The following is a 19,509-nucleotide window of genomic DNA, read 5'->3' as shown; positions in this document are numbered from 1 at the left end:
AATGACCAACACAGGCTTACTGGAATGTGCACTGTAAAACATCTGTTAATTAGAAGTGATTCACGAGCATTTTCTGTTTATTCACGGTTGTGAATTGCATTATGGGAGTTTTATGTCTGCTTTGTCCACTTTTAATGTTGAAAATTCAAGTTTTAACAGAGTGACTTTTATTGACATTTTAGTAGTCTGAGACTAGACATTGTTTAAGAAATAATATCTAGAGAGCTAAGTTTGTAAATCAACAGAAAATGTACTGGAAGATTATTACCAGGTTTCATTCATTCATTTTCTTTTTGGCTTTTGTCCCTTTATTTATCTGGGGTCGCCACAGCAGAATGAACCGCCAACTTATCCAGCATATGTTTTACGCAGCGGATGCCCTTCCAGCTGCAATCCATCACTGGGTATATTACCATGTTTCTGTACCATAATTTAAAACACCAACCAAGACAATATATCACTGCAAACTATTAAAAATGTCAATAAAAGTCAGATTTTTTCAAACTTTTCAACATCAAAAGCTTTTGGAGGAATGATCAAGATCCCAAAATGCAATTCAAAAGCCTAAATAAGTGAAAAAAAGATGAATCACAAAATACAGAAAACTGTTTTGCAGTGTGCGCTTCAGGCTACATTTCTGTGAAACTGCAAAAATGTACTTTACCATAAGCATGACTGCAGTTTCTAGGTAACATGAACTCTACGCGTTATGATGCCAACAATTCTTGTTCCTTTACAGATATTTATAGGCACGTTTTTTTCCAGGAAAAAGGATTTGTCCACCTGTCAGGTTTTGGACCGTATGAGGCATAGCATGTGCATTTGGATATAACTCAGTTGTTATTATTGTTCATTTATTAGTTTGCTGGAAATTAGAACTGAATTTAGAAATAGTTTTGAAACAAATCTTTGCGCTTAAGAAACAAAAAATAATTATGTAGGCTAATCGATGTCTGTGCGTACAACATCGTTTCCTTATCTGTGAAAGACAGAAAGTAAAAGGCCAAATGGAGGAGGCCCACCCACTTCCCTAAACCCAACCGACAGTGTTTTGAAAAGCAATCCAGAAAAAGAAAAGCCCTCGTGGCAGCCTGATTACCACATTTATAGATTTTACTACATTCTCACCCTCTGCTTTCTGGAACTGTTCTTCGCCAGACTCGAACCCCGTCATCAGTCTCCTCCGTTCCACATCTCAAATTCTCTGATGTACACGTCAAGCCACTGGACAAACTGGTAACAGCAGAAAAGTAAGTGGTCAGCTGGTAAGCATGAAAAGAAACCGCGTCATACCACCCCATATCATTCATTTTAAGTAGGAAATGTAGCCATATGTAAGAGCTCTGGTTACATGATTTGTGATCTCCAGAAATTTATATAGTGGTGCATTTTAGAATGAGCCTGTGTTGATTGATTTGGTCTGAAAGCTACACAATAGCACAAAAGCTGAAATAAACACCCAAGCAAACATTTACAGTCTTAGAACATTTTATTGTTGTCTGAAGACCCCATCCCACCCCAACCCTTAGTTCCCCATGAGATATATACCTCTGCGTCCTCTTCCTGTCCCACAAACACATGGTCAAAAACACAGTTCTTTTTCTGTTCATTCAGTATCATACAGAAACACTTGGAAGTAAACAAACAAACGAACGAAAACGCACGAAAAAACAAGAACCTGGCTCAACATCTGTCAACAAGTCCTTCCTTTCTCCGCATATTGAAACAACAAGGACAATAATTATGCAGAATTAGTGACTACCATTAGAAGTTGGCTAATGTCTTTGGAATGAGCATGGTATTAAAACAATAATAATAATAATAATAAAGCAATCACTGAATGGTTTTAAAGTGACTGTATGGGCCGTCAGGAGGGGCGACTTTGGAATGGCTTTTAGAGATCATCCTCAGCTGAACCGAGCATGTGTCAAATCTTTTGGCGACATTTTTAGAAAAAAAGTACAGTACATTCAACTCTTTCTGTTACTTTTAAATGATTAAATCTGGCCGAACAAACTTCAGTATTCACATACTATTCACAGAACACAAATATACATCTATATGTACACAAACCTTCCACTTGAACTCTGAGTGTCCAGGCACTTTCCAAGAAAGTCAACAGGGGGTGTTGGTGAAAAATAAATGACAGAAACGTCTGTTCAAACATGTTTTCAATGACTGTCCTGGAGGAAAAATTTAGCCAAAAATGAATAGTCTACCATCATCTTGTCCCAAACTGTAATGATTCATCTAAAACCTCACCTTTTGCATTTTCAGTAAGAATTTAAGTACTAGGTGTTTGGGAACAGCATGAGGATTAGTAAATAATGGCAGAAGTTGCTTCAACTAGCTGGTTATCAGGCATATGGTGGATATATCGGGGTGGACTGTGTCATGTTGACATCTGAGAAGCTTTATGCAGACTAATGTAATCATTGGGAAAATGCTTCTGTGGTTTGCTAACTTGGCATCTTGCTGATATGGCAATTTCACAGTTGGGGTCATAACAGTTTCAGAGATGTGTGTGTAATACTGATGGGGATACTCTGACCTTTTGTATTTAGAGTTTGTAGTTAAAGTAGTGTCATTTATCAGTGGTAAATACAGTTTGTAATTCCATCACTGTTCTACCAACACTGAAATGTCCGGTGGAAACTTCTATGAATAAAAAACAAAGTAGCTCTTAGAAAATAATGATTTTTTGATGAACTAATAGACAGCGAAAGATGGTTTCTCAACTCCATAAAAATGTAGATTTTTAACCTCAGGAGGTCATGGTAAGATTATACGAGCTGTATTTAAAACCCTAATGCAAAATTTTATAACAAAATATCAAATCAAATCAAAATAAACAATCAAAAGGCTTAAAATGACAAATACAGCCTTATTTAATCAACTGAAGTTATTTATATAAGAGTATTTTAAACAATATGGCCCAAAAAAAGAAATATCTGTCAAATTCAAATTAAACTGTATATAAAACCAATGAACACAAGCGTCTACTTTAAAGTGTTCTAAAATATGGGTGAAATATAAACCGTATTATTTTGCTTTCTAGAATTTTAATAAGCATAAAGACCTCTGAGGTGTGAATAGGCAAATCTGATGATTCAAACTTCCTAACATGGAATTTGCACCTCTGATGCTTGAAATGAATGATCTACAGTACACTGTGTTGATGGAACACACTTACCACGTGTCCTGCTATTGTAAGAAAACAGCCACGAAACCATCACACACTGTGATGGAACACAAATGTACCTTGAATGTGGATAAACATAAAGCGATGCTATGATGAACCTCGAGCCCAGGATTCAGCTGTACACTCAAAGCTGCACAATTGTTAAACAAAATCCACTCAAAGAACACGAGTCAGTCCGATAAATAGTTACGAGTGAAAAGAAGAAGATTTGCCGGTGTTCCTTTTGGTCCTTTCTCTTCACATCTGACACAGTTTCACCTACTGTTCCCGTTGTAAAAAGACTATTAACTGCGCTCTCTCAAAACCACTGAGTGAGAGGATAAAGGTCAGGGTGTAATCCATCGCAAGCTTTACAATGCCATCACGTCTGCCCCTTCTTAATGTACTTCCTTTGCTTTAAGCACACAGGGCCACTGTTAGCACTTGAGACTTACACCTTAAGATGTAAGGGATTTCCAGCAGATGTTAAGTGTGTATATATATATATATATATATATATATATATATATATATATATATATATATATATATATATATATATATATATATACATATACATATACATATACATATACAAGTGAGAGGAAAAAGACAACAGTCACAACAAGATAAAAAAGCCAAAGCATGGCCATCTGACTCTTCTGTCAATTTCCTCATATGGCACCTTATATAGTAACAAACTCTGCCTCTGATGATACAATAACCAATCAGACGAGAGGAAAACTTGTATCGCTGTTGCTGGAAAAGTTGCCGAAGAGGCATTTACTTCTCAATAGGCAGTTGATGGAAAGTTGTCTGCTGGCTGATTCTGTGTGTGTGTGGATGTGCATGCATGTGTGTTTGTGTTGTCCTTTTTTTAAAATGGGCACTGCAGGTGCCTGACTCCTTTTTTTATAAGAGCCACGGTAGAGACGCCTGACTTTCAACTCCACATGAAGAGAAGATCTTCTCCAAGAGATGTTTATTTCTGCTCTTCAGTCCAGAACGTCGGAGATAAACAGGCAGGTGTAAAATAAAGCCGCTGTTTTTAGAAACGGCACACTATCTCTGTGAGCAGAGCTAAAGCAACCACACCGCACCAAGCCAGGCTCGCTGAAAATATCCGAAACTGAAAGAAGACAACATATTTGGATGGTTGGGGTAAAAAGGCAGAGAACTTGACTCGTTTTTTTGTGTGTGTGTGTGTCTCATCTGGATCTAGGTACGATGGCAGAAAGTAGGGCAGCAGAGGGAGGTGAGGGGTATGATTGAGCCTGCCGGTGGTCCTGCTCCATGCAGTGAGGTCAGCATGGGGAATTTGGAGAAGGGGAATCCGCTATCTGACCTCTAAACAGTCCAAATACTCCAGAACCAGCTCATAACAGAAACGATACTGCTCCTGTAATGCACAGAGACAGAGACATCAACATGATAGTAGTTACAGTGTACTTGTGTACATTACTGTATAAAATAATTGATAAGATGTTTAAAAATCTTTTTAGTTATTAAAATGTTCACTTATTTGTTTAAAAATACACACATACTGTGAAATTTGATCACAGTTTGAATATTCTATGCTTATGTTGAAGGTCTGTCATGAAATTCCTACCCAATTGGCCCTAACCAATCTGCTTCCAACGACATGACGCAGATGATAGAAAGCTTTCACCTCAAGAGCCAATGAGCTTGCTTCTCAACATTTAAATACCTCTGTGTTGTTAACATTAGCGATCTTGGATTCAAGTGCAATTTGGATAAACAATTCAAAAACATCTAAAAGATAACTGCAGATACATTTCAGTTCAAGCTCCATGTTCTGTATACAACTTTAGTGTATTTAAATATAAGCAGCTGTGTTTTGAAAACCATGTTCAGAAGCAACAGTATAGACCTTTTTCTCCGAATGCAAAATTACCCATTATGCGCAATGTGTGTATGCGCAAAGAGAATGCTAAGAACTTCCGGTCGGCAGCTGATGCGTATAAAGAGTCACATCTGGACAGCTTTGAAACGATAGGTTTAATCTATTTTATTAGCTTTTAACATCTTTGAACTAATACTGTTGTCGATCAGCACCACCTCCTGGACTATTTAAAAAAAAAAAAACGATCTAATCGGATGGAAAACAACTGCTGTCAGACGGCATCTTGTGCCGTTTTAATGGAGCCTCGTCATCACTAGTCAACATTTTCTCTTCTTTCAAACATATAACCAACCCAAACAAATGTAATTCACCAAAAAGTTTGACACACGTAGCCTGTACTGTCCCACTAACACACTGATTGAATAAGTGGCACAAAGTGAAAATAAATTGTTATTTTGAAATGACAACACAACACAAACTAATTAAATGAAACACAAACGGCTCCAGATTAGAATCAACTTGCACATCAGCCAGCAGAGTATCCGTAACAGACTTTTATTGGTAATTTTTGGAAATTGCATGATTTACATACCTGTTGAGTTTCATGCCAGTAATCTGGTTTGCTCTATAATGCAGTGAAATATTGCATGTGTGTATGTGTGTGTGTGTGTGTGCGCGTGCATTAAAGAGCCGCTGAGCTAACAGCTGACAGGTCGGGAACACACACACACTGTATTTCTGATGGCAGACATGTGAACTAGGAGAATTTTTTTTCTCTTTCTAGGAGAAGTTTTTCTCTTGCGCTTGAATCACACCTCACAGATTATAACGGCTTTAACACACACCCTTTAAAGTTGTGTGTCACAAAAACACTCCGTAATCCACTCAAAACACTATTGAAACCCATTTTTGGATCGCAAATTACTTGTTGTAAACGCTGTAAACGGAAGTTTTAAACATTCTAGGAAGACGCTGGTCGCTATGACACCCTCCATGCAGCAGTTAAGAAAAAGGTCTATACATTTCATGAGGATGTCATGTTTGACTTCTTAAACATTCGATTCTTTCAGCCTTTTCAAGGGTAATGTTTTCTTTAGCTATTCTAACATGTTTGGCCAAGTCCAGTTACACACAACATCAGTGATTACTAATACATGTAATACATCGAATACATGCTGTTGTACACTATTTAGGGTTTAGGCTTGATATGTGAGAGGCTCGGGGGCAGTCTCAGATCCTGTCTATTATATCATGGAAACTTAAAACACCTCCTCATCCTTCACACAGCAGGAGAACAATTGAGGTTGTAAAAGTTTTGTGTGTTCTCACCATGCAGTGGAGGCAGAGCACTGGGTGTTAATGAAGTGAGGCAGGATTCAGGACCCGTTTTCCAAGGCACACATACAGTATGCAATGTTACCAATGTTAAGCCAGTCGGCAAAGTAGCCCAGGCACACATTATCAAGAACATTCATGTTAAGATAGATGGAAAGGTAGGCCAGGCAGACATAGATAGTAAGATTTACAGATGTTAACACTTCAATATGTTCCCTCTACTGCCACGCTTGCTGTCGTTGCGGCAATAGTAAGTGCGCCTGCAGCTTTTGACCACTGGGTGGGGCTTTAACCATAGATTTTCAGCTTTGCCTTTTCACAATACTAGATAGGACCGTACTGTATGTGTACCTTATGTGATGTGTTCAATTAAAATATAATTTTGTTTGGTTGTTTTGGTTTTCTTTCTGCTTTTATACTATACTGTATGTTTTAGAAAAGATACATGATGAAAAGCAAAGCACTAGGCAGCAAAAATTAAGTAAATATAAGAATTAAGTTCTTTAGCCTTTATTATATTGCGTTGGGGTAAAAAAAAATATTCGATTTCTAAATCCTTTAGTTTTATTTAGAATATGAAAAAAATCTCAAAATATGCAAACAAATAAATAAATCAAGCACAGATTGTAATGGCCGTCGTTAAAACAACACAGGTCAAGACTTTAATAAGACTTGTTTAATAAAAGCTAATCAAATGTCTCTCATTCGGAATGAATAAATGTTTTTATAAAGGAAAAGGGTTTTGTTATTCTCTCAGCATGTACGGTGTAGCCGTTTTCAAAGTCTATCTAATTTCTTTCACAGCAGGCTAATATGATATGCATACAAGTTTGACATGAAATAATGAAAGAACTTCCTTTGACCATACTTTGACCATCATGGCTATGTTATTACCTTAAATATTAAATATGCGCACACTACAAGATATGAAAACCGCGACACACTACAAAATAATAGATTATCGTGCCCGATGGAGCACAGATCACCTCATCACAGAATAACTGGCTTTATCAATAATTCTAATTTATTATAGGCTAAGATACTAATATTTGACCAAGTGCGACTAGTCGCAAACTGCTGTTACACCTAAAAACACGTTCTTAATCCTTCAGTGCGGCGGTAATGGTTCTTTTGAAGTGTCACCCACTGTACAGTGCCATGTCTCATGGCACACAACCCCTCCGCCCTCTCCCAAAAAACAAACAAACAAGCACAGAGCTGATGATAGATCTGCTTGCTTAGGAGGGTGTTCATTTAATTTGTCCTGAGTGTAAACTTGTTTAGATATATGCATGTTTGCTAATGGAGATGTTTGTTTATACATAAAATCAACAGTAAAAACTAAATACATTTTTGCAATTGGCTATTTAATGAAAAACCTAGAATTACTGTTACATTCATTAATTAACTGTATTCATATATTTATTAATATGTATATTTATTCCACCAACACTTACCAGTGTCTCCACCATGTTGGGCTTGGCATTACGAAGGGTCTTGACGGCGTAGAATACATCCACCATATTTTGGTACTGGATCATCTCCATCAGGATGTTGCTGGCACAGTAAGTTCCACTGCGGCCACCGCCGTTTCTAGACATACACGAATACAACAAAACCCAAGCTGTCACGAGCAGAGAACAGGCAGTCAGACAGAAAGAGATCTGGCTCGGGCTGCATACTGATATTCAGCCTACAACAGAAATTTCACACATCCAGTTAATATGAAATCAGCCTGCACAAGAGGATTTTTGAAGCTCCGCTGAGGTCGTCTGCTATGTATGCGTACAGCACGACAGCGGCAGCGAGATGAGGCAATGCTGAGATAATCAATCGCAGTCAGTGCTTTGGCAGCTCTGGATTTAGCACGGAGAAAGGCCTGCGCTGTTCAGTATTAAAGCATAATTGATTTCATCTCCATAATCTCTTCTCTCTGCCTGTGGTTGGTAACACTGTGTGACAGTTTTGAGTGATGTGCTTCTGGGCGGCGATGGGAAGGGAATTCGTGCTTGGGGTTGCAGATGAGACACTTGGTGGGGCAGGAGGAGCGATGAAGATGAGGATGAAGTGGAGTGTATGGTTAAAATGATAAAGACAGTGTTAAAGAGTTACTTCACACTACAGTGAAATTTCTGTCATTTTTAACTCATGTTATTCCAAACCCTTAAGAATGACCCTCAATTGAAAGTCTGTTCACCCAAAACACTTTAAAAGAGATAAGAAATCCATATAAACTGAGCTTAATCCAAGTGCTCTAAAAACGACACAATCACTTATTATGATGAACAGATTTAATTTGGGCTTTTAATCACATTTAAACATTAATCAGCAAGAATGTTGGAAACTGACAGCCTTTGACAGTTCAATGGCTGCCAGTTTTCAACATTCATCAAGATATCAGTTTTTTGTGCTCAACAGAAGAAAGTTAAACAGATTTTAGACATGGTGTTTGAGTAAATGATGTCAGAATTTACATTTTTAGGTGAACTATGCCTTTAAGTATGCTTGCTTGATGCCTGAGAGCTCTAAATGGCATGAGGACTTAAGCACTAGACCAGGGGTACCCAAACTTTTTCTTATGAAGGGTCAAAAACCAAACTGGATTAAGGCTAGGGAGCCAAGGCAAATACAGTTGCAGTGGGTAATTTCCTAATTTATTTAATACTATTTAAAAATGACTAGAAAACATTGCTTTATATTAATTACAGCATACATTACATTTTATTATGAACTTATTACAGTAAAAACCTAAACAATCTAATTTATAACAGAATTACGTTGGTTTTTGCCTTGATTTGTTCACCGATGTCTAGGGTCAGACAGAATCTGCAGACTATTGCAGCTATTTTTAGAAATAAAAAATAATACCTTTAATAACTTTTATTTAATGTTTACAGTGCAAATCCAACTAGATCCACTTATTTGGTAAACAAAGCAAGTATCTCATATTATATATCTAGTAAATGACAGAAAAAAATCGGATTCATTTAAAATATTTAAAACATTTGATTTCAGTTTGCTTTTTGTAGCTCAGCAATAAAACAAACAAACCAAAACCTTATGTCAAATTAGAAATGAAGATCTCTTAAATGCATTCGTCCCAACACTCTCCATTATTCTCACTCTCTTCTCAGATGGAATGGCGGGCCAAATCAAAGGTTACAATGGGCCAACTTTGGCCTGTAGGCCCTACTTTGGGCATCTCTGCATTAGACAAAACTGAATTGCATAATAGAATAAAAGCTTATGTATTTTTACATTACATATATCGTCATCCAATGCCATTTTGTTAAATGTCTTTTTCTCTAAGACCATTTCATCCCATGACTTTTGGTCAGGGGCTATTTTTGAGCCTGTCAAGTACAATGCGATCCTGCATTAACATCTATGTTGATCCTGGAACATAATTTTTGTTCAAAAACGTAATCCATACCTACTCCCTACCCCTAAACCCAACCATAACTGTAAATTATTTCCAAAATCAGAGGGGAATAACAGTTGGATAACAATTATATAGAAGTGTCTAAATCTAACCTTAAGCATAAGCATAAACATAAACAGTAAACATATCCCTTAAATCTGATTGGCTGGTTGGAATGTTGTTCCTCGGTCAACATAGATGTTGATGCAGGAACATGTGCTACTTGGTGAAATCAGTTTGGCGATATTTTTGATTGATTCCATTTAATTCAATACATTGTTGTTTGATGTTGTTTTTTTCAATGACTATTTGTCTGACCCTATTTCATCGAATCCCTTTTTGTCTAATGCAGTTTCATTCTTTTACAGTAGGTCCAAAGCCTTTTGGTCTCATTTCGTTTTAATGTCTGATTTTATCTGATCATGCTATGTCTTTTTGTCTGCGGTAGTTTCATTCTATGCATTTTGTCTGAGGTAGTTTCACCTAATGTCCTTTTGTCCAATTCATTTTAGTCTCAGGCAAGTCTGTTTGGTCTGAAGCCATTAAGCTGGTTCTTAGCTGGTCTTTACCTTGTTTAAGCTGGTCATGTCATGTGTTGGTCCTGAGCAGTAGCTAGTTACTTAGGACAAGTTTGGGATCAGCACATGACCAGATTAAACCAACTCATGACAGGCTAAGAAACTGCTTAAAGCAGGTTAAACCATCAAACTATCATTAGTAATTAACAATGTTTATTTTTCCCAACAGGGTACCTTTTGGGATCAGAAGTGAATATGTCTGATTCTGTTTGGTCCTATGCCTCATATCCTAGTCTGATATCATTTCATTCAATGCATTTTAGGTCTGATCCCATGACATCCAATGCCTTTAACTTTAAAGCTGTTTCACACAAGACCTGACACTTAACGTCATTTTTCCTGACACCTCCAACCTTTGAGTCTGAGGTGTGATCCTGTTTCACCCAATGGAATTATAGCTTCAGGCACCATACGTTTTAGTATAACGGCAGAAGTCGAAGGGTTCCCTGAAAATGTACACCATGATATTCATGCTTCATCTTTCGTTGTACCAAAACACACAGATTATGATGAAAACTGTATTTGCCACTCACAATCTCTTCATTCACCTGCTTTCCATTTGATTTCTAAGTCGTGGAACATTTTACTTTCTTTCAGTAGAACTTGTACAGTTATAAAGATCAGCATGATGAAATAAGAGGAATGGTTTCTGTGAAATCTGAACACAAGTGGTCACAAGAGATGCATTTGATCGTATGTTAATACCAGGTGGAAGTGGTAATGTGTCCCAGCTGACTACTTGAGATTGGAGCAATAAAAAAGCTGATTAATACCAGATAGAAACAGGGTCTATATGTGAAATATTATATTTGCTCATATCTCGTCTTAAAAATGAAACTTGAATGATATGGATTTATGTTTTGATCTGTTTTTGAATGTTTTGAAGTGTTGGGTTCTAATTTCTAATCAGCCAGTCACATGGTAAAAACTCTATGCACTTAGGCATGTAGACGTGGTCAAGACGATGTGCTGCAGTTCAAACCGAGCATCCTAATAGGGAACAAAGGTGATTTAAGTCACTTTGAACATGGCATGGTTGTTGGTGTAAGACAGTATTTCAGAAACTGCTCATCGACTGGGATTTGCACGCAGAACCATCTCTAGGGTTTACAGAGAATAGTCTGAAAAAATGAAAATATCCAGTGAGTGGCAGCTCTGTGGGCGCCTTGTTGATGCCAGAGGTCAGAAGAGAATGGCCAGACTGTTCCGAGCTGATAGAAAGGAACAGCAACTGCAAAAGAGAATCTACCTCACTATTACTGCTGACCATGTCCATCCCTTTATGACCACAGTGTACCCATCTTCTAATGGCTACGTCCAGCAGGATAACATGCCATGACATAAAGTGCGAATCATCTCAGTCTGGTTTCTTGAAGACAACAATGAGTTCACTGTACTCAAATGGCCTCCACAGTCACCAGACCTCAATCCAATAGAGCACCTTTGCGATGTACTGAAACTGTAGATTCGGATCAAGGATGTGCAGCTGACAAATCTGCAGCAACTGCATGATGCTATCATGTCAATATTGAACAAAATCTCTCAGGAATATTTCCAGTACCTGTTGAATCTATGCCACGAAGGATTAAGGCAGTTCTGAAGGCAAAACTGAGTTCAACACGGTACTAGTAAGGTGTAGCTAATAAAGTGACCGGTGAGTGTATTTTGTTTGCATTCTAGATTTTAGATGAATGAAATTGTATGGAAGTTAATGAAGGAATAAATAATGACATAATTTTCATTTTGGAGTGAACTGCCTCTTTAAAAGGATACATTTTCAATTATTTTATCATTTACTCATCCTTTACTTAAAATCCTTTACTCAGCCAAAGAGTATAGAATCAATAAGAGGATACACTCTGTTGCTTATTGGGAAACAGCCACTAGATGCCACTAGTCTCACGCAGTGGCCATTTTGGAATGATTTGGAAAATTCCAATAGGAAAACAGCACGGATAACTAACATTAGACAGAATGAATTAAAATATTGAGTAAAATATGAGTCAAAATGAGTACATCCCCTTTGAAATGTTACATTTTAAAACATTTTAAAACAATATCCCACTGAAAACACACAATTTCCAAAATGTTGACAAGACTAATTTTAATACATCTGATATCTAAAATATCTGTTTCACATGTAACATAAAAGTAAGATTAACAAAATAACTAATTAATAAACTAAAATAATTTTTTTTTACTCAAATTAGGGTGAAGCAAAAATGAGTATACGCAACAAGGACCCCATTATCTGGTAGTTTGTATGGCCTCCATGATTTCTAATGACAGCATTAAAAATCATGAATAAAAATATATATAAAAATAAAAAATAAATTAATTTGGAGAAAATAGCTTTTTAAATAAAAACTTTATTAGTCTTTTTTTAACAGACAACACTGGAAAAATACTATGTACTATTATAATATAATACTCCAACTAAAATTACTGTTAAACTGTTATCAACATCCCATTTTGAAAGTCATGTTAATTTAATTTAACATGTTAGTATTATTATGTATTATGCCAGTGTGTAAACTATTACATTAAAGTAATTTAAAGTAATTCACCTAAAAGTGACAGTTTCAAGAAAACAATTATGCTTAATATATTAAACATTAAGGGCCCTATCATACACCCGGCGCAATGCGCGACACAATTGTTGTTTGTTAGTTTCAGCTCGGCGCAAGAGTCGTTTTGATTTTTTGCACCACGCTGTTTAAATAGCAAATGCATTTGCACTTATATGTGAGCCCATACAGTAGGTGTTCTGGTCTAAAAAAGGAGACGTGTTGAGGCGCATTGCTATTTTGAGAAACTTAAATAGATTGTTCAATAGACCAGACCAAATCAGGTCTACAGTCCAGCGCAGAGCGCGTCAGTTGTGCGCCTCGCTTATACATTGCTTAATACACACAGTGTGTACATAAATACACAAATATCTTTACATAGGAAAAATAATTAAAATATTAAGGATATATATAGGATATAATAAGGATATATATAGGATATAAATATAAAGGATTAAAATATTACAGAAAGTATTATTTTCTAGCCTACATAAATATAAAAACCATACTTTCATGCCTTCTTCATCTCGGGGGGTTTTTTCAGTTTATTCATAACAATTTGCTTTTGTATAATGTTATTATTATTAGCAGTATTATTTATTATATGCATATTTATATTTGTTTTATTAAAAACAAGCTTAGATTTGCCCACCAGTCAGGTTTTAGACCACATGGGGCATAGCATGTGTGTTTGGATATTACTCAGTTTTTTGAACACACTTCTTTATTATTGCTCATTTATTCATTTGCTGGAAATTAGAACTGAATTTAGAAATAGTTTTGAAACAAATCTTTGCGCTTAACAAACGAAATTAATTACGTATAAGACGTTTCCTTATCCACAAGAGTGAAAGTAAATAATGAGGAGGCTCATCTCTCAATCTTGCGCTGTAGATGCTCTGTTTAACTGTTTTCTCGCTAGTGAAGTGTTCAGTTTTTCCACTTTCAAAGTCTGCCATGTAAATAGCAAATGCACCAAGGCACAACGCAACTGACTCTTAAAGGGAATGGTAGATGAGGCTGATTGTTTATTATCAATACACACCTATAACTCTTTAAGAGAATAAGCTCAACCCTGTTAGACCATGCATCGCGACGCAAAGAGGTTTTTTGGTCCTTAAAATAGCAAAAGTGGATTCTGACACGCCCTTAATGCATTTGCGCCCTGCGCTTTGCACTTTGTGCATGGATCGTCAAAATAGAGCCATATGTCTGTAAAATAAACTATTAAAAGTGCTGATAATCACCAGTCTATGATTTTAAGTGTTGTATTGTCGTCTTTCAGGTTGTATTTCAGCTTTGAGGCGCTTTTTAAATTAATAAAATAAAAAAAACAAAGCAGCTGCTTGCCATCGCGACAGCAATAACAAAGGACGGCTGATCGCTTTCACTCTAGAATGGCGGAACCGCTGGGCGCTGCTGTTGCTTTGGAACATTCTATTGAGTTTCGCCTCTTGGGGATTCTAAGCTCGTTGACAGCTAAACACAGAATAAGATATTTTGAAGGAAAACAAAAACGTGTAGCTATTGACTTCCGCAGTTTTGACATCCAAATACCAAGAAAGTCAATGATTACAGGTTTTGGATTTTTAAAAAATATTTTCTTTTGAGTTCAACAGAAGAAAGAAACTCATAAAGGTTTGGATCCACTTGGGTGTGAGTAAATTAATATTTGGGTGAACTATACCTTTAACACCTTGGCTAAGATCATTTATTCTGGGTATGTGCTCAAACACATTTTTAATTGTTTGCATCGGGATCTTGTTCCTTATTTGTTTGCAAAGGTACACAGTAATTTATAATTTTGCATATTGCTATCTCTTATCTGGCTGACTGGCAAACAGAGAGAGGTCACAGCAGATACAAATAATACTTTGTGAAGACAAGGATTAAGTGTGCTGGTCAAGGGCACAATGGCTTTCACAGGGGCCACACAGAGGAGCTGACACTTCAACAATATACAAGGCCAGAACAGGACCTGATGGACAGTCCATGTGCTCTTGTGAAATGCACTTCTGTTTGTAGGCAATCATGGTTCAAATCCAGTTAGTGTCATTATCAGATTCCGCCATTGTTAAAATAATTCTCTCATCTATTCTCTTATGCCTAGACCTTTATCTTTTAATTTTTATCATACAGAATGACTGCTCTTTGATTAGCTCATTTATTTCTGCTCTTCAGTGTTATGGTGCTTTTATCTTTCCCTTTTGTTCTCTTATGTTTGAATTGGCTTATACATTTTTTTTCCTCATGCCACTATTTTATTTAAATATTACAAAGCACCATTCAAATTTTAACCAAACTGCCTTTTCCTGAATTTAGTTCATATACACAACCATTCAAAGTTTTTGAAAGAAGCTGCTTTGGCTCATCTAAACTGCACAGGTTTGATAAAAACAAAAAAAGTCTCTGAAAAAGGTAATATTGGGAAACATTCATTCATTCATTCATTCATTTTCAGCTTAGTCCCTTTACTAATCAGGGGTCGCCACAGCGGAATGAACCGCCAACTTGTCCAGCATATGTTTTACGCAGCGGATGCCCTTCCAGCTGCAACCCATCACTGGGAAAATATTGTGAAACATGAATACTATTTATAATAACTGTTTTATTTTTATATTTAAAAGTGTAACTTATTTCTGTGATAACATAGCATTTCATGAACTTGATTTTGTGACATGAACTTTCAGAACTTTTAATCTGGTGCTTAAGTAATATTTCATATTTTTTATTAGTTCTGAAAAAGTTGTACTGCATAATATATTATATATACCCTACCTGACAAAAGTCTTGTCATTGATCACAGTTGTAAGAATAACAATAATAACTTGACTACTAGTTGATCATTTGGAAAAGTGGCAGAAGGTCGATTTTGATGATGAATCATCTGTTGAACTGCATCCCAATCATCACAAATACTGCAGAAGACCTACTGGAACATGCATGGACCCAAGATTCTCACAAAAATCAGTCAAGTTTGGTGAAGAAAAAATAATGGTTTGGGGTTACATTCAGTATGATGGCGTGCGAGAGATCTGCAGTGTGGATGGCAACATCAACAGCCTGAGGTATCAAGACATGTGTGCTGCCCATTACATTACAAACCACAGGAGAGGGCAAATTCTTCGGCAGGATAGCGCTCCTTCTCATACTTCAGCCTCTACATCAAAGTTCCTGAAAGCAAAGAAGGTCAAGGTGCTCCAGGATTGGCCAGTCCAGTCACCAGACCTTACTGTCCTAATTAATATATTAAAAATAAAGGCATGATCATATTTTATTTTGGTAAAATAAGAGTAATCTAGAGGCTTTTATTTCACATAAGCCACTTCTGATACCAAATGATCAACTAGAAGTCAAGTTATTATATGTTGTTACTAAAATTTGAATAGGCATAGTTAGGTATAGTTACTGTCACTTCTGATCAATTTAATGCATCCTTGCTGAATAAATGTATAAACTTGTTCAACGAAACGAAACGAAACGAAACGAAACGAAACAAAACAAAACAAAACAAAACAAACAAAACAAAACAAAACAAAACAAAACAAAACAAAACAAAACAAAACAAAACAAAACAAAAAACAAAACAAAACAAAACAAAACAAAAGATCTCACAGAAGTGTTGATTTTTTCAACTTGCTTTCTAAAAGATTACTGAAACTTTGAACATTAGTGTCAATTTTAACTCCAATTCCAGTAGTTCCAATTCATAGTCAAAATCAATTTCGAGTGGAATATATCCAGCTCAATCTAGTTGTATTCTTCAAGGCCATGTTTAAAAATTCTGTAAAAAAAAAACCAAACAAAAACAAAAAACAGCAAAGTTGTTGAAATGCACTAGCTCATGGATCTTCCACTACCTGTATAACTAATGAAGAGCGCACTGGTGCACCTGCTAGACCAGACATGCATCTCACTGTGCAAGCAGAAAAAAAGCTATCAATTTGCTTCACCAGCTTGGGGAAACATCAATCAGTGACACGCTATAGAAGACATGTGGCGGAAAAGATATAGTTGAACACAGCAGGATCACATCATTAGGCTGATTTCTTTCTTTTCCTACATTGAATCATTTGTCTTTATCTGATTAGCATTTATGGCAGATCACAGTATAAACAAACCATTTACAGAGAAATATCAGAATACACTCAAAAGGAGCAAATGTTTGATCGGGCTATCTAATTAAAATCAGCTAACGCAAAACAATTACAGAATCTAATTGAATTGTAAGCTATATGAATTTGAAGATTACTCAATCTGTTTTATTAGCCACAATTGAATTTATAGATACAATGGAGTCCTCTTGTCCACCAATAAATATATATTTTCGAAATCAGGAACAAACTAAATATTTATTAATTCATTCATTTTCCTACGGCTTAGTTTCAGAGGTCACCACAGCAGAATAAACCACCAACTATTCCGGCATATGTTTTACGCAGCGGCTTGCAGCTGCAACTCAGCAGTAGGAAACATCCATACACACTCATTCACACACACACATACACTACGGCCAATTTGGTTTATTCAATTCACCTATAGCGCATGTCTTTGGACTGTGGGGGAAACCGGAGCGTCCGGAGGAAACCCACACGAACACAGGTAGATGCAAACTTCACACAGAAACTGGGACTCAGATCAGTGACCTTTTTGTTGTGAGGCGATAGTGATGACCCCTGAACCACCGTGCCGGCCAAAACTAGATATGAATTCAAATGTAATAATTCACATAATGTGCCCCTATTGTGCTAATCCGGATATTATCTGTCGTCATCTAGTGTTTAATGTAACTATTTCTGTAGAAGTTCTACAAAATTAAAATGTTCACAATATAATATTTAAAAAAAGAGAAAAGAACCGATTCTAAATGTCTGAAAAGAGTCATTGTTGATTCCAGTAATACTTTTATGCAGGTTTGTAACAAACCGTAACAAACAAACAGCCTATAGTCTTCACTGGCTGCATTTAAAATAAAGTCAACTTTCAGTTTCAAATGCTGGTTTACAGTTTTGAGGAAAGTTAATTTTGAAAGTAATGCATTGCAATACTAAGTTACTCCCCCAAAAAGTAACTAGCCGTATTATTTAATTACTTTTATGGAAAGTAATGCGTTACATTACTTTTGAGATACTTTTTAGTTACCTTTTTATGCCTGAAGCTTGATCTCTTTCAGAACTTACAGAGTATTTTTTTAAAATAGAGGAGCTCTGCAGACACACTGTACAACCTACACACTCATTTACCTTAAAAAAAAAATTGAATAATGTTACCTACAGAGAACTTCCTGAGGCTATACATGCCATATATACACATTAATTAAAGTTGAAAGCAATGTGTTTGCTAATTTTATATTTTTATCTTATTAGTTCAGTAAAATCACTGTCCATTGAGACGACCCCACTTTCTTCCATGTATTCAAAATAATATGAATACTTCCATCACAGAAATGTAAGGCTCTGCCATCTTGGATTCTGTCTGTTCCCACAGGGAGTTCATTCTCTCATTGAGTGTGATTCAATTTTAATTCAGCAAACTATTTGTTAAAAGCGAATTAATTAATCTAAAAAGTAACTCGAGTTACATTTTTAAAACTGTAACTCAAATATTATTACTCAATTTTTTTTAAGTAATGTGTTACTTCACTCGTTACTTAGAAAAGTAAAATCATTACGTAACTCGCTTTACCACTGCTGGTTTGTGTTGTTGACACTCTTAGTACTTAGAGTTGGAGTTGATACTATAAAACTGGCACTATTGGTAATGTTAATGTCATTATTTATTTAGGTCCTGTGGAAGCTTCCGGATTAGAACATTACATAAAATAATGATATAACAAAAATAATTAGATAAAACATAAATATTTAAGTAAAAATATTTTAATATAAAGTAAATGATCTTTACTGTCACTTCTTATCTATTTAATGTGTCATTGTGGATAAAAGCCACAATTTTTTTATGACAAATAGAAAAATTTAATGTAAGAATTTGATCAATAAGGGCGACACGGTGACTTTCGCCTCACAGCAAGAAGGTCGCTGGTTCAAGCCCCGGCTAGGTCAGTCGGTATTTCTGTGTGGAGTTTGCATGTTCTCCCCGTGTTGACGTGTGTTTTCTCTGGTTACTCCAGTTTCCCCCACAGTCCAAAGACATGCGGTGTAGGTGAATTGAATAAACTAAATTTTCTGTTGTGAATGAGTGTGTATGGATGTTTCCTAGTACTGTATTGCAGCTGGAAGGACATCTGCTGCGTAAAACATCTGCTGGATAAGTTGGTGACCCCTGATGAATAAAGGGACTAAGCTGAAGGAAAATGAATGAATGAATTTCTGATGTTTTATGCAAACAGATAACCAATCAGAGCAAAGACGACTGTCAAAGAGGCGGGGTTTAGATATAAAGGATCCTTGAACAAGCCATTTCAGACACTGTGAGAAATAAGAACATGCTGCAATGTACATTGTGGGAAAAAAAAACCCCAAAAAACAAGTGTTTGTTTTTCATCTTGAATGGATATAAAACAACTGCAGGAGACCTTCAAAACCTAATTTGGAACCTTTAAAATA

At 36.2% G+C, this 19,509-nt stretch overlaps 1 protein-coding gene across 10 annotated transcripts in view; it reads right to left on the bottom strand.

The window, feature by feature from the left end:
- Positions 1–4,381: 4,381 nt before the first annotated feature.
- The window catches only part of ptprub (protein tyrosine phosphatase receptor type Ub), a 445,346-nt gene continuing 430,218 nt past the window's right edge, over positions 4,382–19,509 (bottom strand). For all 10 annotated transcript variants that reach the window (XM_056474629.1, XM_056474631.1, XM_056474632.1 and 7 more), the window contains 2 exons: positions 7,838–7,973; positions 4,382–4,580 (listed from right to left, as the gene is read on the bottom strand). In XM_056474629.1, the coding sequence (XP_056330604.1) occupies positions 4,518–4,580; positions 7,838–7,973 (199 nt within the window). In that variant the 3' untranslated portion in view covers positions 4,382–4,517. The remainder of the gene's footprint in view (positions 4,581–7,837; positions 7,974–19,509) is intronic.

The sequence above is a fragment of the Danio aesculapii genome, chromosome 16, assembly GCF_903798145.1.
Source record: "Danio aesculapii chromosome 16, fDanAes4.1, whole genome shotgun sequence".
Lineage (NCBI taxonomy): Eukaryota > Metazoa > Chordata > Actinopteri > Cypriniformes > Danionidae > Danio > Danio aesculapii.
This window is presented reverse-complemented; position numbering and strand designations above follow the sequence as displayed.